General features: G+C 37.8%; 1 protein-coding gene across 1 annotated transcript in view; it reads left to right on the top strand.

The window, feature by feature from the left end:
- Nucleotides 1-22,708, top strand: part of SNTB2 (syntrophin beta 2) — a 102,856-nt gene that overhangs the window by 47,341 nt on the left and 32,807 nt on the right. The window contains 2 exon segments of the mRNA XM_029925324.1: nt 1,363-1,576; nt 17,461-17,671. Coding sequence (XP_029781184.1) covers nt 1,363-1,576; nt 17,461-17,671 — 425 coding nt within the window.

The raw sequence follows: 22,708 nt of genomic DNA, 5'->3' as shown, positions 1-22,708 counted from the left end.
ACAGGAATATTAATACTATTATGATATTGATAAGCATTGATAATGATCATATATTTCTAGTTTTTCGGGTCCTATGATACTACTCTGATGACTGACCACGTTAGAATTTGAGAGGGAAGTAGAGTACTGATATATCGTGATAGCAGAGGTAATGGTGACTAACACATCTGCATTCAACTATTTACATTTTTAATGCCATTTGAAATTTTAATAATTTGCAGTTTATGTGGTTTTTGAAACAAGAATCCCATGCCTCAAATGACAGCAGTTGCCAGTCATGACCGAGGTAAAAGAAGTATTTAATGAATCCTAAAATTGAACTTAAAAAGGAAAAAGTTTTCCATCTACTGAAAGCTGTGTTTTAATTTAGGGCTACCATTAATCAAAATACCTTGTCTTGAATACACTTTATTTCTGTACTTGTTTGTACTTGTTTTCAAATCTGTAATGATGTTTACATAGCTGTCTCCCTTACTAGATGGGGCATTCCTTGAGGGCAGGATTCTTGCTTCATTTGTTACTATATTCTTAGTGGCTAGCCTAATTACTGACATTTGGTAGGTAGCTAAAAATATTCATTGAGTTGTATTGAATTGAACTAGAGATTCTTAGTTTAGTTGAAAGAAGAGAGAGAAAAATAATCTCAGTCTTTAGATAATTGAAGGATTCTCATGTGGAAGAGATTAAGTTTTTTTTCTGTATGGCATCAGTGGGTGGGCAAACCAGTGGGTAGAAGTTTCAAGAAGTTTATATATGTTGAGTTGTCTAAAGCTAGGTAGCACTGTCTCAGGAGGTACTGAATCTATCACCAGGATATTCACTCATGGCTGGTTAACTATGGAAATAATTCAAGTATTCAATTGTTCATTTTTTCTGTACTCATTCAAACATGTATTGAGGACACACTGTTCTGGGTGTTGAATACGAAGACCAAATAAATTATAATTCCTGCCCTTGGGGAACTCAGACCCAGCAGGCGAACGGAAGTATTAGCAAGGATTACAACCCAGGGTGCCAAGAGGTTGTTACAGAGGTGTAATGGTAATACCCTGGAGAGAGTTGACAGGAAAGGTTGCAGAGGAGGTGACTCTGGAGTAGAGTTGACCAGACAGACAGTCCTAAGTGGAAGGAACAATACATGCAAAAGTACAAAAGTTAAACTTCTTAGAACACAGTAGTGGTATTTCATTTGGATTATGTGGCCTCAAAATACCCTCCAATCCTAAGATTCTGTGTGTTGTGTGTGTGTGTTTTTTTTTTTTTTTTACTTCCTGGCAGATAATATGTGCATGTGTGTATTTCAGTTATCATTTTTCATAGGAAGTAAAAACAGTAACCTTTTTCTTTGATTTTTGTTCATAGTCAAGTTCATCCGAGAAGTAACACCATATATCAAGAAGCCATCGTTAGTATCAGATCTACCATGGGAAGGTGCATCTCCTCAGTCACCAAGCTTTAGTGGCAGTGAGGACTCTGGTTCTCCAAAACACCAAAACAGCACCAAGGACAGGAAGGTCATCCCTCTCAAAATGTGCTTTGCTGCTAGAAACCTAAGCATGCCGGATCTGGAAAACAGGTGAGCTGTACCTAAGAAAAACATCACTTACAGCTTTATAAACTTAAGGAAGTATTGCAATATAACTTATGAATATTATTAATAATATGACTGTTGACTAAATTATACAGAGGAAAACATCATTCTGAGATGAGAGAATAATCTTTGGAGTTCCATATTTAAACTACCACACACATATATGTACATGTACTTATATAGAAATGTTTTGGACAAACAGACAAGAAACTTAATGGTAGTTATTCCCAGGGAGTAAAATAGGATTAGAAGTTAGGCAAGAAGGGGCTTCTGCTCTTCATTTTATACTTTTCTGGAGTGTTAGTACTTTTCTCACTATGAAATTATTTTATAATTTTTTTATTACATTTATTTATTGTTTGAGAGATAGAATGAGACAGAGCATGAGCAGGGAGGGTTAGAGAGAGAAGGAGACACAGAATCCGAAGCAGGCTCCAGGTTCTGAGCTAGCTGTCAGCACAGAGCCCGATAACGGGGCTCTAACCCACCAACCGTGAGATCATGACCTGAGCTGAAGTTGGATGCGTAACTGACTGAACCACTCAGCGCCCCATGAAATTATTTTATAATTTAAAAAAATCTTGTTAAAGAAATTTTTTTAAATGTCTCCTTACATGGAGACTCCTTATACTGTGGCTAGTGTATAGAATCAGAGATCTAATTATAGGTATGGCTGCATCTACTTCAATATAACCCTAGCAAGTTAACGTCTATTGAGTTTCCTTATTATTATTTTTTTAATGTTTGTTTATTTTTGAGAGAGAGTGTGTGAATGAGGGAGGGACAGAGAGAGGAAGACAGAGGATGCAAAACTGGCTCTGTGTTGACAGCACGGAGCCTGATGCAGGGCTCAAACTCATGAACCAAACTGTGAGATCATAACTTGAGCTGGACATTCAACCAACTGAGCCACCCAGGTGCCCCTTGAGTTTCCTTATTTGTAAAAAGAGAGAGTTGAATTGAATAATTTCTTTTTTTTTCTTAAAGATTTTGTTGTTGTTGTTTTTAATTTTTGTCTTTTATTCATTTTTGAGAGACAGAGAGAGACAGTACAAGCAGGGGAGAGTCAGAGAGAGAGAGACACAGAATCTAAAGCAGGCTCCAGGCTCTGAGCAATCTGTCAGCACAGAGCCTGACGTGGGGTTCGAACCCACGAACAGTAAGATCATGACCTGAGCCGAAGCTGGACACTCAACCGACTGAGCCACCCAGGCGCCCCAAGATTTTGTTTTCAAGGACTCTTCACACCAAATGTAGGGCTCACACTAACAGCCCCAAAACCAAGAGTTACATGTTTCACCATCCAAGCCAGCCAGTGCTCAGACCTCATTTTAAAGCAACCAATGTAATTACTGATTCAGTATCAAATATTAGTTTATTTATTTTTTGAGAGTGGTAGAGAGAGAGGGGAACAGAGGATCTGAAGCAGGCTTTGCTCTGCACTGATGGCAGCGAGCCCAATGTGGAGCTTGAGGTCACAAACTGTGAGATATGACCTGAGCTGAAGTTGGATGCTTAACTGACTGAGCCACTCAGGCACTCCTGGATTGGATACTTTTCTTTTCTTCTTTTAGTTTATTTTTGAGAGAGAGATAAAGAGAAACCAAGAGGGGGAGGAACAGAGAGAAAGGGGGACAGAGGATTGGAAGCAGGCTCCACGCAGACAACAGACAGGCCTAATGTGGGGCTCAAACCCACGGACCAGAAGATCATGACCTGAGCCAAAGGCAGCTGCTTAACTGACTGAGCCACCCAGGCCTCCCTGGATTGGAAAATTTCTAAAGTCTCTCCTAGTTCTGTAACCTTTGGGTTCTGTGACTTTGTCTTCAGTGATTCCATGAAGTGGTACTGGTAAACCTAGTGTTAGGTTAGAGATTAGAAAAAAACAAGGTAGGGGACAGAGAGATCAGGAAACTTATCCAAAGACATAGTTAAGGACAGACTTTTTATAAGGTACTTTGACTTTTATGATCTCTTCTGATCTGAATGCCAAGCCAGGTACCCAGTCAGAATGGGATGGATCATAAGAAGACAGCAAGAAGCTGAATGATCTTGGGCATTTTAGGCCATGGGAGCATTCAAAGTCCCACTCTGTAGTATATGGTGTGGTGTGCTGGACAGTGTTGAGCTCTGCAACCAGACAGACCTTGTGGAAATCACAGTTAGGGTGGCCTGCTGAAAGGAAAGCTCTGAGCAAATGCTTTTATCTCCATTACCTACCACATCCTCATCTGTTAAAAAGAATAATAGTACTTAACTAAATGTACAGATTAAATGAGACAATACAGATTTGCATTTGCCTTTGCATAGAGCTAGGCACATATTAGGTTCTCAAGAAGGAGTGGCTTAAAAAAGTCTTAACTGCCAACTATGCTTACACATTTGGAAAATTATATTCTATTATATTTATATCATTTTTGTTTGCTTTCTTTTAAAGTTCAGGATATTACAGAAATTGTTTCAAGTTACATATAAGTTTATTTTTGAAAGATTGTATGCATGTTAAATCATATCTAAATACAACACAGCTTGATCTTTAAAGAAATGCTCTATTTTTTTCGTAAAGTAAGAATTTAATTTGTAAATAATAACTTCTGCCTCTTAAGTCAAAAATAAATTTTTCTTCAAATGAGATATACTTATATAGAGCCTTTGGTTAATCAGGGACCTGAAAAATTAGTAGGGACCACAAAGAAGGAACTAGAATAGAGAAACAATGTGATAAAGAACAAATAGCAACTAAATTTGTCAACCAGTTGTGAGGCTGACCAAAGTTTTTAGGCTGCATCTCATTGTAAATCACTTCTGAGAATGAGAATAGATATTTGTTATCTTAGTCTGTTCTGGCTGCTATAACAAAATACCACAGATTGAATGGCTTATAAACAGCAGAAATTTATTTTTCATTGTTCTGGGACAAGATAGGAATCTAAGATAAGACGCAGGCAGATTCAGTGTCTGGTGAGGGCCGACTTCCTGATACATAGTGGCTGTCTTCCTGCTATGTCCTCACGTGGCGGAAGAGTCTAGAGAGCTCTCTGGAGTCTCTTTTATAAGAGCACTTATCCCATTCATGAGGTCTCTCCCTTTATGATCTTATCACCTCCCAAAGGCCCCGTGTCCTAATATTATCACATTGAGGGTTAGGATTTTAACATATGAAAGTGGGGGGCACAAACATTCAGTCCACAGCATCCAAAGTGTTACTGATATAGCTGGGTATTAGAGAAAAAGACCAAGTATTATAAAGTTTCTGTGGAACTCTGCAGTGTTGATAGTGGGGAGAAAAGAAGGAGAACAGTGATATGACTTGCCTATATTATTGAATGTTGTGCTACTTTATCTTCTACCTAGATGTCTTTTAAATTTTTTTTAATGTTTTTATTTATTTTTGAGAGAGAGGGAGAGCGTGAGCAGGGGAGGGTCAGAGAGAGAGGGAGACACAGAATCCGAAGCAGGTTCCAGGCTCTGAGCTAGCTGTCAGCACAGAGCCCAATGTGGAGCTCGAACCCACGAACCACGAGATCATGACCTGAGCTGAAGTCGGACGCTTAACCAACTGAGCCACCCAGGCACACCCCTAGACATCGTTTAAAGCTCAGTAACCTTGGCCTTCATTAAAACTTGGGGCTGCATTCTCTGTAGCATAAATGGTAAATGCTGAAGACATTGGATGCATGATCAGGTTTGATATAGACATTCAGAACCAATTGGAGAGGCAGTTGGAGATACAACAGTTGTATCATACCTTGCTCTTCAATAAAATGTGTCAGTCTCCTGGACCATGATATATAATACAAGGAAAGGTCTTAAAAGATCCAGGCTATTGTAAATTCTCAGTCTTCATACTGCAGAGTAATTTGTTTCTCATTTTACTTGAAATACTAAAATTTGTAGGCAGTTAGCTTTTTATAAAATATAAATAGGAAGAGATTCAAGGTTATTTCTATATCACTCTTACTTGCATTTCAGTGTGCTGTCTAAACAAAATAGAAGTAGTAGAATTACAAGTACCTGGAAAAATTATGCATAACTTCAGTTATGTCCACAAGAACATGAACATCTATCTTGTATGTCTTAGCAGTAAAAAAGTGTTCAGGACCCATTAACTAATTAGATAGAAGTTAGGATGATGGGCTTTGTAAGTTAAGCCAAGCTATTTGCTTTCTGTAAACCTTGGTTTCCTCCTATATAAAATGAAAGCTTATGTGCAGATTAAATAAGAGAATGATTGTGAAATTGGCATAGTAAGCTTTCAGTATACTATTATTATAGGGGCCATGTCCTTAGGACCTTAAATACATCCCTTAATTCCTCTGTCCTGTTTTCTCTGTCTGTAAAATGGACATAATAATGCTTGCCCAACTAGAGTCTTTTAGAACTACTTCAAGGATAAATAAGATAATATCTATAAAATCACTTGGAGCTCTTTGATCCTTAAATTTATTTTAGCTCTGGCACAGGAAAATGTCATGACAAGTAACACAGCTGCAACATTTAAATCCATGTTTAAAAAAACAGTCCATTGTGGTAATAGTAAAAATAAGTCTTGTTAGGACATCTGTAAGCAAAACATTTATCAAGTTGCAGTTTTATATAACTGACCATATTTCTGTTTGAAAATTTTAATCTTCAACAGAGTCTCTTGTAAAACTAAGAGCAAGAAATAGACCTGGATGTTCCTTAATGTGGAAAATCCTTAATATGGTTCTTAAGCCCTTGGTAGGCATGTGGTTTCCCATCATTCTTTTTTTTTTTCCCTAACATTTTATTGGGGAAAATCTTCTAGCATATAGCAAGGCCAAAAAAGTTCTATAGTCAACATTCACTTTACCACCACCTACATTCTCCTTGAACATTTTAGTGCACTTGCTTTAGCGCAGATTGACCCATCTATCCATCCATCACTCCCTTTTACTTTTCTTGGATACACTTCAAAGTGAATTGTGGACAATAAATTTTTCTCCTATAAGTATGCATATAAATAAGTTTCATTGTAGTTTTTTTTCTTTTGAAGAAATATTTACATATAATAAAATGCACATACCATAAACTTTGACAAGTGCATATAATTTTGTAACCCAAGCTTATCAAGATAAAGAACATCACCATCACCCTAGAAAGTTGTCTTGTGCCCCTTCTTAGTCCATTCTTTCTCCCACCTTTGAAGGCTACTACCATTCTGACTTCCTAGTATAGACTGGTTTTAACTATTCTAAAAATTTGTATAAATATAATTATAGTACTCTGATGGTAGAATTCTTTTATTCAGCCTAAAGTTTTTGAGATTCATTTATTTTGTTGCATATGTCAACATTTTTTAATCCCTTATTGCTGAATGATGTTATGTTATATGAATATATCATGGTTTCATTATCTGATTTCCCACTGATGGGAGTTAATGTTAATAAAGTTAGAGTTTTGAGGTTAACTCCAGTTCAGAGTTAATATTAATTAATATTAATAAAGTTCCTATGAATATTTTTGTACAACCCTTTATAGGCATATATTTGCATTTTTCTTGGGTAAATTTCTAGGTGTGGAATTGCTGGGTCAAAAAGTTTAGTTTTGGGGGTGCCTGTCTGGTTCAGTTGGTAGAGTATATGGCTCTTGATCTTGGGGTTTAGGTTCAAGTCCCACACTGGGTATAGAGATTATTAAAAATAAAATCTTAAAAAGAAGGTTTAGTTTTCTAAGAACTACTAGACTTTTCCCCCAAGGTGATTGTGCCATTTAAATGAATACTGTTATCAATAAATTAATATTGATTAATAAATACACCAGCAATATATAAGAGATTGTGTTGTTTCACATCCTCGGCAACAATCGTGTGGAGTCAGTCTTTTTAATATTAACTATTCTGGTCGTGTGTAGTGGAATCATTTTTTGGACCATCTTTTATTTCAACATAAAGGTTTCGTTTTCTAAACCAAAAGTTTATTTGACATGAGAGGGGAAACATCCTTTTTTTCTGCTCTACTACTTTGATTTAGTTTCGATGTCTAGAGCTGAAAAAAAGTGCTGATCATCAGAATGAGTAAATAAGGAGGAGGAAGTTTGTTCTCTTCCTCCACATTGAGTTTTTAAGACCTCACTAGGTACTTCTGATAGTTATAAGCAGTTCTTTGTGGGAAGTGAAAGCTAAATAAATAATGATGAAGTCCAGAGAGAGAACATGGACCCATTCCTTTGCAAACGGCCGCAAGGACAAGGTGTTCTTAAATGCTGCTCTTCACGGACCCTGGGTGGCTCTATCAGCTGAGCATCTGACCCTAGGTTTTGGCTCCGGTCATGATCTAACAGTTCTTGAGTTCAAGCTCCATGTGGGGCCCTGGGCTGACAGTGTGGAGTCTGGTTGGGATTCTCTGTCTTCCTCTCTCTCTGCCCTTCCCCTGCTCATGCTCGCTCTTTCTCTCTCTCTCTGAAAAATAAATAAACATTTTTTTAAATGCTACTTTTCAGAAATATAAATCTTTTAGTTTCAGCTGGTTCACAAAGTCTTGGTCATCTTCACATTGGCTATTTTCCATGTAAAAGGTAGATTTTGGCTTTATGACCTAAAAACAGTATGATTATTATTGAATAAAATATGTGTTATCTCTAAGACTTTACTAAAAGAAGAAATTAAGCAGGCTAGACTTACAGAATCCTTTGTCTGGTGTACCTAAACATTGATTTGATTCATCCGATTAAAATGTACTTGCATTTCTCAGGAAATCCTCAGTGGTTTGATTAGAGGCCAAAACTTTTCACACTGTAGCTGTCTCCTCCTCTCTCCTGTAGGCCAAACAATTACTGGCAGACTGCCTTCAAATCCTTATGAGCAGAGTTTTTATTTGAGTTTTTCTTTTAAAACAACAGTAGACTTTGTGAAATACTTTGTCTCCTTTATCAGTTCTGGGGCGCCTTCTCCAAAGGCAGAGTCTTGAGTCCTGTTTTGGAGTTTCTTTTCAGTTTTTTGTAAGTTAATTTTTGATTTCACAATCTGTTCTTAAGAAACACTTAGATTTCAGGGGGGCCTGAGTGGCTCAGTTGGTTGAATGTCTGACTTTGACTCAGGTCATGATCTTGCAGTTTGTGGGTTTGAGGCCCACATCAGGCTCTGTGCTGACAGCTCAGAGCCTGGAGCCAGCTTCGGATTCTGTTGTCTCCCTTTCTCTCTGCCCCTCCCCCTGCTCGTGCTCTGTCTTTCTTTGTCTCTCTCAAAAATAAATCAACACTAAAAAAAAATTTTTTTTAACAAACACTTAGTTTTCTCTTTTCATGAAAAAATTGGTGCTCCTGCCTTGTAAACTAATTTAGTGTTTGTTTTCATCCTTTCCCAGCCTAGTGGTCCCAGTATCTTTTCCTGTTTAATCAGATTTAGTTTTATTTTATAACAGATTTATTTTCCATTCTTCCAGTTATTAATAAGTATGATCTTTGACATCAGGATTTTCAGAGTTTAGACTGTGTCAGAGGAGTCTGAGAGACTGTCCCAGAAACAGTCTGAAGTGTAAAGGCATTTTCAGAAGGTGAACATTTTGTGCCTAGAGAAGGATGAACAGATTCCTATCTTTAGTACTAAGTAGGTCAGTAGGAGGAGTGAAAGAAATTTCTCCTCATGGTTTTGATACCAAACTTTTTAGATGTGCTTAAAGGATATGAAGCTGGTTACAGTGCCAGAGTAGCCAGGTGGTAATAAATAGCCCCGAACAACCAACCTGGTAGAAGAACTCAATGAGGGACATCACCGGCCCTTCTACCGGTTTAGTGGGATGAGAATGGGTATGAATCTGTTGCTGGGTTGAGGGGGGGGCCGTCGCTGGCTGCTGGGTGTGGGACATGCTGGAACAGACTTTCAGCCAGCCTCTTTATTTCAGCTGTGTGTTTTACTCCCACTCCCAGAGGTAACTGGTACCTCTAATTTTTTCTTTCTCTTCAGGATTCTGTAATATGGATTGGCTGGGATTTTACTGTCCCCATTTTTCTTAGGTCTGCTAAGTCATTTAACTCCTTTCTGTTAGCCAGCTTCCAAAATTTTGTTGTAGTTGCTCTTCTTTCTTGTAGGATTATGCTCTTTTATTATTTACTTATTTATATTCTTAAGTTTATGTATTTATGTATTTACTTGAGAGAGACAGAGACAGCATGAGTATGGGAGGGGCAGAGAGAGAAAGAGAGAGAGAGAAAGAGAGAGAGAGAAAGAATCCCAAGGAAGCTCTGTGCTACCAGCACAGAGCTCGATGTGGGGCTTGAACTCATGAAACCATGAGATCATGACATGAGCCAAAACCCAAGAGTCAGATGCTTAACTGACTGAGCCACCCACGCATCCCAGGATTATGCTTTTTATTTACTAAAAAAAATTTTTTTAGGGGTGCCTGGGTGGCTCAGTTGGTTAGGTGTCTGACTTCAGCTCAGGTCATGATCTCCCAGTTTGTGAATTTGAGCCCTACATTGGGCTCTGTGCTAACAGCTCAGAGCCTAGAGCCTGCTTCAGATTCTGTGTCTCCCTCTCTCTCTGCCCCTCCCCTGCATATACTCTATCTATCTCTCTCTAAAAAAATTTTTTTGAAAATTGTAATTTTTTTTGAGAGAGAGAGCACATGAGCAAGGTAGGGTCAGAGACACAGAGAGGGACAGAGAGAATCCCAAGCAGGCCCCATACAGTGCAGAGCCTGACATGGGGCTTGAACACATGAATCATGAGATCATGACCTGAGCTGAAACCAAGAGTCAGATGCTCAACTGACTGAGCCACCCAAGCACCCCTTTTTAAAAGTCCCCCTTAGAGTCACCTGGCTGGCTCAGTCAGTAAAGCATTGACTCTTGATCTTGGAGTTGTGAGTTGGAGCCCACGTTGGGGGTAGAGATTACTTAAAATCAATCTATCAATCAATCCTCTTTAAAATTTGCTGGTGACTTCTTAGATACAGCACCAAGAGCACAATACAGAAAACAAAAAAATTGATAAGTTGAGGGGCGCCTGGGTGGCTCAGTCGGTTAAGCCTCCGGCTTCGGCTCAGGTCAGATCTCACATTCGTTGGTTCAAGCCCCGCGTCAGGCTCTGTGCTGACAGCTAGCTCAGAGCCTGGAGCCTGCTTCAGATTCTGTGTCTCCTTCTCTCTCTGCCCCTCCCCCTCTCATGCTCTGTCTCTCTCTGTATCAAAAATAAATAAAATATTTAAAAAAAATTGATAAGTTGAACTTAATGAAAATTAAAAACTTTTGTTTTGTAAAAAGACACTTGTAATCGAGTCTCCAGGAAAACAGAAACAGTAAGATAGGTGATGGGTGGATAGATGGATGGATGGTTGGATAAATGGAGAGATAGATAGATTTTCGGAATTGCCTTGGGCCATTGTGAAGACCAGTCCCATGATTTGATGTCTACAAGCTCAAGAGCCAGGAAAGCCTGTGGTATAATTCAGTCTGAGTCCAAAGGCCCAAGAACCCAGAGTGCAAGTGTGCAAGAGCAGGAGAAGATGAATGTCCTAGAAGCAGAAAGCAAATTCACCCCTTTCCACCTTTTTGTTATATTCATGCCCTGAGTGGATTGGATGATGTCCACTCACATTAGCAAGGGCTGTTTTCTTTTTTTTTTTTAACTTTTATTTATTTTTTTAATGTTAATTTTTTATTTTATTTTTCTTTTATAGTTTATTGTCAAGTTGGTTTCCATGTAACACCCAGTGCTCATCCAACAAGTGCTCTCCTTCATGCCCATCACCCCTATTCCCTTCTCCCCCACCCCCATCCGCCCTCAGTTTGTTCTCAGTATTCAAGAGTCTCTCATGGTTTGCTTCCCTCCCTCTCCTTAATTATTTTTTCCCCTTCCCTCCCCCCATGGTCCTCTGTTAAGTTTCTCCTGTTCCACATATGAATGAAAACATATGTATCTGTCCTCTGCCTGACTTATTTCACTTAGCATAACACCCTCGAGTTCCATCCACATTGCTACAAATGGCCAGATTTCATTCTTTCTTATTACCATGTAGTATTCCATTGTATAGATTAAAAAAAATTTTTTTTTGAGAGACAGAGACAGTGCATGAGCAGGGGAGAGGCAGAGAGAGAGGGAGACACAGAATCCAAAGCAGGTTCCAGGCTCTGAGCTGTCAGCACAGACACAGATGCTTAACTGACTGAACCACCCAGGCACCCCCCCCTTTTTTTTTTTTTTGAAAGAGAGAGAGTACAAGCAGGGGATGGACAGGAAGGGAGTAGAGACAGAATATCTGAAGTGGGCTCTAGTGCTGACAGCAGACAGCCCAATGCAGGGCTCAGATTCACAAACCATGAGACCATGACCTGAGTTGAAGTTGGACACTTATTGGACTGAGCCACCCAGGTGCCCCAAGGCCATTTTCTATTGATAATGCTACTTTCTTCCAGAAAAATCCTCACAGACATACCCAGAAATAATGTTTTGCCAGGAATCTGGGAATCCTTTAGCCCATTTAAGGTGATAAATAAAATTAATTATCATACACTATTAAGAGGGTGAAAAGATAAACCACAGATTGGGAGAAAACCTTTGTGAGATACATATCAGATAAAGGACTGGTATCCAAAATATACAAAGAATTCTTTTTTTTAATGTTTTTTATTTTGAGGGAGAGAATGCGCAAGCAGGGGAGGGAGGGAGAGAGAGAAAGGGAGAATCCCAAGCAGGTTCTGCGCATCAGACGTGTGACTTGAATGCACAAATCATGAGATCATGACCTGAGCCGAAATTGAGTCAGATATTTAACAGACTGAGCCACCCATGTGGCCCTCAAAGAATTTTTAGAACTCAACAGTAAGAAACCAACCCAGTTAAAAATGGGCAACAGAGCTCAACAATCACTTCACAAAGAAGAAATGCAGATGGCAAATAAGAATATGAAAGGAGCTAGGGTGCCTGGGTGGCAGAGTGGGTTGAGTGTCCGACTTCACCTCAGGTCATGATCTTACAGCTATGGTTAACCAACTGAGCCACTCAGGCACAGATCTTACAGCTTATGGGTTCAAGCCCTGCATCGGGCTCTGTGCTGATGGCTCAGGGACTTCAGGTTGCTTCCGATTCTGTCTCCCTCTCTCTCTGCCCTTCCCCCACTCATACTCTATTTCTCTTTCAAAATAAATAAACATTAAAAAATTTTTTTAAAGAATATGAAAGGTGTTCAACTTCCTATATCATCAGGGAATTGCAAATTAAAACAAGGAGATACCACAATATACATATGAGAATGGCCAAAATCCAAAACACTGACAGCACCAAACACTAGAGAGGAATGTAGAGCAACAGGAACTCATTCATTGTTGGCAGGAATAAAAAATGGTACAGCCACTTTGGAAGACAGTTTGGCAGTTTTGTACAAAGCTAAACATAGTCTTACCATGGGACCTAGCAATTGTGCTCCTTGGTATTTACCCAAAGGAGTTGAAAACTTATGTTCTTAACAAAGATCTGCACAAATGTTTCTAGAAGCTTTATTCATAATTGCTAAAACTTGAAAGCAAACCAGAAGTCTTTCAATCGGTGAATGGATAGAAGAGAAATTGTGGTACATCCAGACATTGAAATATTATTCAGCAATAAGACAAAAATAATAAGCCATCAAGCCACAAAAGACATGATGAAGCCTTAAATGCATGTTGCTAAGTGAAAGAAGCCACTCTGAAAAAGCAACATACTGTATGATTCCGAGAAGACAATAAAATGAGATTAGTGGTTGCCAGAAGTCAGGGCCAGGGCCTGAGTGATGGAGGAATCAATAGGTGGAGTGAAGGGGATTTTTAGAGCAGGGAAATGATTATTCTCTATAATACAGTAATGGTAGAGATATGGCATACATTTGTTAAAACCCAGAATATACAACACAGGAATGAATTGGGATTTTAGTTCATAATATTGTATCCGTATTGAGGGGCACCTAACTAACAATTTTTCGGGGCACCTAGGTGGCTCAGTCGTTTAAAAGTCCGACTTCAGTTCAAGTCATGATCTCATAGTCTGTGAGTTCAAGCCCTGCCTTGGGGTCTGTGCTGACAGCTCAGAGCCTGGAGCCTACTTCAGACTCTGGGTCTCCCTCTCTCTCTCTCTGCCCTTCCCCTGCTAGTGCTTGCTCACTCTTGTTCTGTCTCTCTCTCTGTCTCTGTCTCTCTCTCAAAAAATAAATAACATTAAAAAATTTTAAAGGAATATTGTATCAGTATTGGTTTATCATTTGTAACAAATGGACCACACTAATGTAAGATGTTAATAATAGGGTATATTATAGAGAGGCAAGGAGGGGAATTTGGGAGTTCTCTTACTTCTTACTCATTTTTTTTTATGTAAACCTAATTCTGCTAAAAGAAAAAGTCCATTAAGTTTTTCAAAAATCCCCTTTAATTGTATTTAGTGGGATTTCAGGAAAGAGTAGACTAAATGTGTATACTCAATTTCTATGGTATATAGGGAGTTCTAGAAATACTGTAAATACTTTTTTTAAGATTAGTATAAATAATAAAGAAATTATAAAACAGTTTGCTTTGGGTTTATATTCACACACTAATAATCTAGCATTGTATTTTATAAATAACTACTTGTCATTAAGTAAATTTACTCTAAGATAGGTTTGGCTACTTTAATGATTAGTTGAACAGTTTCTCTGAATAATCCAATTATTAACTCATCCAAAGAATTATATAGAAGTTTTTCTACCTTTTAGTGTATTTTATAGTTACTGAGTACAATGTACTGTTTTAAATCTTCTTCCTATAACAGATAGATAGCTATTTTTCTTCTGGAGAATATAATCAATTTTTTAGCCAATAAATATCTTAAAGACCATGAAAGCAACAGTTGATATAGTGAAAAATAACATCAAAGAGAATAATAAATATGATAAGATAACATAAGGGGCTAAATAAAGGTCAGTATTAATATTAAGGTGTTTGTTTTTTATCTTCCTCGAAAGGCTTTTAGGATGGAGGAATTCCTCCTATCTAGGAGTCGGTCCTACTGGTGAGCTTTGTGTAGTTTCAGCTTTCTTAGGTCCAATTAAATCTCCCCAGGCCATTTCTCTCTCTACTATAATTAACCTTACATCCTATCATAAGGTTATTTCTAATTAATTTATTTTATGGTTTTTAATTGTGCAAAAATACACATAACATAAAATTTACCATGTTAACCATTTTTTTTGAAGTTTGTTTATTTATTTTTGAGAGAGAAAGTGCATGAGTGGGGGGGATCAGAGAAAGAGGAGAGAGAGGGGATCCCAAGCAGGCTCTACACTGTCAGCGCAGAGCCCTATGTAGGGCTTGAACTTAAGAACCACGAGATCATGACTTGAGCTGAATTCAGTAGTTGGAAGCTTAACTGACTGAGCCTCCCGAGCGCCTCCCCCCCACCCCGTCTTAACCATTTTAAGTGTATAGTACCACAATCTCAAGAGCTTTTTCATTGTGCAAAACTAAAACTCCATACCTATTAATTAGACAAATCCCTATTCCCCCCTCTTCCCAGCAACTACCATTCTAGTTTTGTTTCTATAGATTTGACTACTGTAGGTAGTTAATATAAAGTGGACTCATACAGTATTCTCCCTTGGTGACTGACTTGTTTCATTTAGCACATGTCTTCAAGGTTCACCCAGATTGCAGCTTATGTCAGGAATTCTTTCCTTTTTAAGGCTGCATAACATGTCATTGTTTATATAATAACACATTTTGTTTGTCCATCCCATTGGTGGACATTTGGGTTGTTTTTACCTTTTGGGTATATGAATGATGTTGTTATAAACATAGATATACAAGTACCTCATGAAATAATTTTAATTGATTATTTTGATATGTTTTCCCCTGTTGCGAATCCTCAGTGGTTCCACATCGCTTACCAGTTAGTATCCAGACTTAACCTGCTCCCCAGACCCCTAAATTTTCGTCCCAAGCTACTTCTCACTATATTTAGCTATAGAATAGGAAATCAAACAAATTCATTAAAACCGTAACTAAAACAAAAGCAAATAGCTGATGACTTGTTATCTAAACTTTTTTTTTTCTGACTAATATGAATTTTCTAGTATGGACTTAAGTGAAGTTTTGATTGTTCCCAGATCTTATTTTATGTTGCTATTTTCTAGAATTTCTTGGCCTTTTGAGTGTTGTCCTAGAATTTGAAGGCATATACAACATGGATAGACTGGTAGCTGGCTGACTAACTCCAGTGGGAGGGCAAGTAAAGAGATAGGTGATAGGTAAGTACAAGGTAGATGTGTTTAAAACCTGCTTCAGGGGCGCCCAAGTTGCTCAGTCGGTTAAGCATCTGACTTCAGCTCTGGTCATGATTTCACAGTGAGTTTGAGCCCCGTGTCGGGCTTTATGCTGACAGCTTAGAGCCTACAGCCTGTGTCGGATTCTGTGTCTCCCTCTATCTCTTCCCCTTCCCGGCTCACACTCTGTCTGTCTCTCTCTCAAAAATAAATATTAAAATAAATAAATAATTAAAAATAAAAGCTGCTTCACAGCAGGACACTAGCTCATAAGTATGCCTCAGAGGTTATAGAGGCCTCGTTGCAGTCCTGCTTCACCCCTACCATTTTGCCTCTTTTAAACAAGAACTTCATTACAGTCCTTTATAGGAGCACTTTTTGTAATCCATAATTATATTAATTGTTGAGTTTCTGCCTCCCCTATTAGTAGTATGTCCAATAAGGATATAGACTATTTATTTTTCTATCTTTTTCACCATCGTATCTCCAATGGCAGTGTTTCACACTAATATATAGTAGGTGCTCATTAAATGTTTACTTGAAAAGACAGACAACCAAATGACAGTGGATATTTGCCATATTAAATATGTCAAATTAAGATACTTGGAATTATAAAGGGCTGAGAAACGTGGCAGAAGAGGTGCACAAGCTTCAAGGCAGGAATGCTAGTATCCATGTAAACTGCTTATCTTTGACGATGGTGTAGGATCTCGTGACAGTGCTTCAAGGCAGCAAAAACTGCCTTCAAAAAGGTGAAAGAATAAAAAGATCTGTCCTTGGTCAGTGGCAGTTGGTCATTTTCTAACCCACCAAGAAAAACACTCCTAAGAGCTTTTTCTTTTTCCCATTTTGAAAGGTATATGTGCTCCCCTATTAGAACACAACAGTACTTGACTTTTAAAACTCATGTTGGCAAAAACTTTAACCAAAACAGAAGACAGTGCTCAATAAGTTACTTTCTAAGAAATTTGATCAATGTACTTATAAAAAAATTTAGCAAATTCCTAAAGGTTACTTTTGAAATATAGATTGTTCTCAGTTGCATTAACAAATAACAGTCATGGAGTTGAAGATCTCTTAACTGTTTTTCTACTATGACTCAGTGGCTGATTTAGTCATATAATATTACCCAGACGCTTAAAAACAGTTTCAGATTTTCATAAAGAATCATATTCTTCAGTTATTTTGTCTTTTCTTTATTACACATGGTGGAAATTTCAGTTAATTATTTGGCAGTCAGATTTATTTACCTAGCAATACCTTATACCAGAATTTTCTGCATATTTAAAAAAATATCAATTCCTTCTTTACAATGTGCCTATGACATTCAACAAGCATGGTTTCCATTTCTCTAACATGGAAATTAAAGCAAAGTGAGGTGTTTTACTGTAGACCGTACAATAGATTCCTTCATTTTAGGTCATTACATTAACACACCAAAACAACAGACCCAGCAGTGAGTCTTTCTGATGATTATGTTTCCATATGTGGTTTTCTCTGGAATTGGACCCTCAGGAATTAAGAGAAAGTATCTTTATTCTGGAATTTAAAATTAAAATAGATTTCCAGTTACATGTGTTATACTCTGGCAGGTTTGATGACTTCTGATCTAGCTTTTTTTTTTTTTTTCCTTTTTCCACACAGATTGATAGAACTACATTCTCCTGATAGCAGGAACACGTTGATCCTACGCTGCAAAGATACAGCCACAGCACACTCCTGGTTCGTAGCTATCCACACCAACATAATGGCTCTCCTCCCACAGGTACTGGCTGAACTCAATGCCATGCTTGGTGCAACCAGTACAGCAGGAGGCAGCAAGGAGGTCAAGCACATTGCCTGGCTGGCAGAACAGGTGGGTTGAGAGGCAGGGGCAGGGTCTCACTGGGTCATCATTCAGGGCCAAAGCGTCTCCCCCATTTCATATGTCTGTAATATTTATCATGCCGTCAGGTCCTGGATATCTAGCTTGCAGATCTTTAGTTTGTCGGTCTTGTGTTTCTCCTCCCTGTCATTTAGTTATTTGTTGCTAGTTATCTCCTGCACAGAAGAACTGACTGTCCTGATAATCATCATCACAACTTAACTACAAAAGATACTCTTATTACTATGTCTGTCCCTTATGACAGAGGATGGTTTTCATGATTTGAGAATAGGCTCAGCAAAATTTTTCTGCAAAGGGCCAGGTAGTGTCACAACTACTCGACTCTGCAGTTGCAGCAAGTAAACAGTAGTAGTATGAAAATGGAGAGGTGTGTCTGTGTTTCAATAAAAAATATTTTCAAAAATAGGTACTGGGCCGCATTTGGCCTATAGGTCCTACTTTCACAACCCCTGTTCTAGTCTATTGCCAGAGTTTCAGAGCCAGAATGCTTACTCCCCTGTTTTGGGAAAAAGTATAAAATATGCAAAATATCTTACAAGCCATTCAACACAAATGTACAGTTGTCTTCTACAACTGAAAAATGAAGAGAAACAAAACCTAAGTGGACATTGGGTAAAGGGAAAGGAAGAGCTTAATCCAAGTTAGTGTAAATCCCATTTTGATAAAAGGGAGACTCTGAGTATGCATGATGTTACAGTCCATCCTTTTCCCTTTGAGTCCTTCACTGGCAGTCGGGGCAGCAGGAGTTGAAAAAGGAAGATTGGACATAGGGTTCCAAGATGAGTGTACAAGTGACAGTTCTGGTTGTCACTGGTTTTAGACCTTTTTAAAGGTTTCTTCATCTCTTTGAATCCTGGTTCCTTCATGTGTGTCTGAGGGGGGGGCCAGGGATTATGTCAGTATCAGCCCAGGAATATTTTGTTCTTTTGTTTTTGTTTTGTTTTAACTACAGTTGGTGAGGTCTGGCCCTCGGCCTCAGCAGAGTTCTAATTTAGTCGGTCTGTGGTAGGGCTGAACAGTCTTGTCTGGTAGCTTCCCAGGAGATAGTGTGGAGACCAACTGTAGATTCCACTAGTCCTTTTTTTCTTATGACTCTAAAATTTTTAAACATTTCAAGTAACCGTTTATAATGTATTAGAACACAGAATTAATGCTGAGATAATTTTGAGGAAGTATAATTAGGATAACTAAGAAGAGAAGAAACTAATGAAAGTCATAGTATAAGTGCTTTTGACTTTGAACATTTTAGTATTTTATTTTTATCATTTCTAATTTTTTTAAGTTTTTAATTTTAATTCTAATATAGTTAACATACAGTGTTATATTAGTTTCAGGTGTACAATATGGTGATTCAACAATTCTATACATTACTCAGTGCTCTTCATGGTAAGTGTCCTTTTTAAACCCCATCACCTATTTCACCCATCCCGCCATCCACCTCCCTTCTAATAACCATCAGTTTGTTCTCTTTAGTTAAGAGTCTGTTTCTTGGAAGATCAATAACCTATTCTTCGTAAACTATTTCAAAAAAAACAGAAGAGGAAGGAAAACTTCCAAATTGATTCTGTGAGATCAGCATGACCCTGATACCAAAACCAGATAAAGATACCACTAAAAAAGAGAACTACAGGCCAATATCCCTGATGAGCATAGATAGAAAACTTCTTAACTAAATACTAACAAACCATATTCAACAATATTATTAAAAAAATTATTCACCACAACCAAATGGGATTTTTTCTTGGGTTACAAGAGTGATTCACTCTGCAAATCAGTCAATGTGAGAAAGGATAAGACCCATATGATAATTTCAATAGATGCAGAAAAGGCATTTGACAAGTATAACATCCATTCATGATAAAATCTCCCAGCAAAGTTTTAGAGGAAACATACCTTAACATAATAAAGGCTGTGTATGAAAAGCCCACAGTGAACATCCTACTCAGTGGGGAAAATCTGAGAGCTTCCCCCCTAAGGTCAGGAACAAGACAAGGATGTTCGCTCTCACCACTTCTATTCGACATAGTACTGGAGGTCCTAGCCACAGCAAAGAGAACAAAAAGAAATAAAGGCATCCAAATTGGTAAGGAAGAAGTAAAACTTTCAGTTTGCAGATGATGCGATACTACATTCAATGCAATTCCTATCAAGATACCAACAGCATTTTTCATAGAACTAGAACAAGGACTACTAAAATATGTAGGGCACTGCAGAAGACCCCAAATAGCCAAAGCAATCTTGAAAAAGAAAAGCAAAGCTGGAGGCACCACAATTCTGGACTTCAGGTTATATTACAAAGCTGTAGTAATCAAAGCAATATCATACTGGGACAAAAGTAGACCAATACTCAACGGAACAGAATAGAAAACCCAGAAATAAACCCACAATTATATGACCAATTAATCTTCAACAAAGGCGGAAAGAATAACCAGTGGGAAACAGAATGTCTTTCAATAAATGGTGCTGGGAAAACTAGAGAGCAACAAGCAAACAATGAAACTGGACTACTTTCTTACACCATACACAAAAATAAGTTCAAAATGGATTAAAGACCTAAATGTGAGACATGAAACCATAAAAGTCCTAGAAGAGAGTTCAGGCAGTAATTTCTCTGACATTGACCCTGGAAAGCAACACCTTTTTAGATATGTCTCCTGAAGCAGGGAAAGCAAAAGAAGAAATAAACTATTGGGACTGTATCAAAATAAGCTTCTGCACTCAGGCACCTGGGTGCCTCAGGCAGTTAAGTGACTCCTGGTTTTAGCTAGGTCATGATCTCACTTTGGTGAGATTGAGCCCTGCATTGGGCTTCACCCTGACAGTATGGAGCCTACTTGGGATCCTTTCTCTCTCCTCTCTCTGCCCCTCCCCTTTTCATGCTCTCTCTCTCTTTCTCTCTCTCAAAATAAAGTTAAAAAAATAGCAAGGTAAACAGTCAACAAATCTAAAAAGCAACCTACTAAATGGGAGAAAATATTTGTAAATGACATATTTGATAAAGGGTTAGTATCCAGAATATATAAAGAACTTCTAAAACTCAACACCCCAAAACCAAATAGTCCAATTTTAAAATGGAGAGAAGATACAATCAGACATTTCTCCAAAGAAGACATCTAGATCACCAACAGACACATGAAAAGGTGGCCAACATCACTCAACATCAGGGAAATGCAAATCAAAATTAAATGAGATATAACACCTCACACCTGTCAAAATGGCTAAAATAAAAAACACAGGAAACAATAGGTGTTGGCGAGGATGTGGAGAGAAAGGGGAACATGTGTATAGTTGGTAGGAATGCAAACTGATACAGCCACTGTGGAAAACAGTATGGAGGTTCCTCATAAAGTTAGAAATAGAAGTACCTTATGATCTAGTAATCAGACTACTGGGTATTTACCCAAAGAATACAGAAAACACTAATTCAAAAGGATGCATGCACCATTATTCACGGCAGCATTATTTACAATAGCCAAGGTATGGAAGCAGCCCAAGCATCCATCAGTAGATGAATGTCTAAAGATGATACGGTATGGTATGTAGATGTAAAGGAATATTATTCAGCCATAAAAAAGAACAAAATCTTGCCATTTACAATGACATGAATGGGGCTAGAGAGTACAGGGCTAAATGAAATAAGCCAGTTAGAGAAAGACAAATTACCATGTAATTTCACTCATGTGGAATTTAGGAAACAAGCAAAGGGAAAAAATAAGAGAGGGACAAATCTAGAAACAGACTCTTAACTATAGAGAACAAATTGATGGTTATTGGAGTGGAAGTAGGGCAGGAGTGGTTAAGATAAGTAGTGAGGATCGCACTGGTTGTAATGAGCACAGGAGTGATGTATGAACTTGTTGAATTACACCTGGAACTAACATAACATTGTATGTTAACTAACTGGAATTAAAATAAAAACATAAAAGAATAAAATGCACTTTTTATCCTCAAAAAAAAAAAAGAACGTGTTTCTTGATTTGTCTCTTTTCTTTCCTTTGTTCATTTGTTTTATTTCTTAAATTCCACATATGAGTGAAATCCTATGGTATTTGTCTTTTTCTGACTGACTTATTTCACTTAGCTTAGTAATATACTCCAGGTCCATCCATGTCATTGCAAATGGCAAGATTTCATTGTTTTTATGGCTGAATAATATTCCATTGTTTATATATACACATCTTTTTTTTAAGATTTTATTTTTAAGTAATCTCTATACCCAGCATGGGCTCGAACTTAAAACCACTAGATCAAGAGTTGCACGCTCCACTGACTGAGACATTCAGGCCCCCCTGTACCAAATCTTCTTTAATCGGTCATCTGTTGAACACTTTGGCTGCTTCCCAAGACTGGCTACTGTAAATAATGCTGCTATAAACATAGGGGTGTGTGCATCTTTTTGAATTAGTGTTTTTGTATTTTTTGGGTAAATACCCAGTAGTAGTATTAGATTCCTACTGGATCATGAGGTAGTTCTATTTTTATTTTTTTGAAGAACCTCCATACTGTTTTCCACAGTGGTTTCACCAGTTTGCTAACAGTGCATGAAGGTCTCTTTCTCCCTCACATCCTTGCCAACACTTGTTTTTTCTTGTGTTTTTTAGTTTAGCCATTCTGACAGGTGTGAGGTGATATCTCCTTGTAGTTTTGATTTGCATTCCCCTGATAATGAGTGATGTTGAGCATCTTTTTTTTTTATTATAAAAGTAAAGCTTTATTTAAAAATAGAGTAACTGTTTCCCTGCAGAAATTCTTAAATCTTCCCAAAATATATAAAACAAATAAAATTATATTGAATCATTTTTTATAATATATGCATGTAAGTTGAAATACACTTTCCCTTCACAGCCACAGTGATGTTTTGGAAATATAGAAATGTAAGTGTTCTCTTACCATAAAAATATTTCAAATTTCTAAGATTTTAATTATGCATGATATTGTAAGAACCATAAAATACATGTGTTATAGTAGCAACTACAATAATGATGTGAACCCCGTTTTGCATTACTT

This window comes from Suricata suricatta, chromosome 16, assembly GCF_006229205.1.
Source record: "Suricata suricatta isolate VVHF042 chromosome 16, meerkat_22Aug2017_6uvM2_HiC, whole genome shotgun sequence".
Lineage (NCBI taxonomy): Eukaryota > Metazoa > Chordata > Mammalia > Carnivora > Herpestidae > Suricata > Suricata suricatta.
Note: the sequence above shows the minus strand (reverse complement) of the source record. Positions and strands in the feature narration are given on the sequence as shown.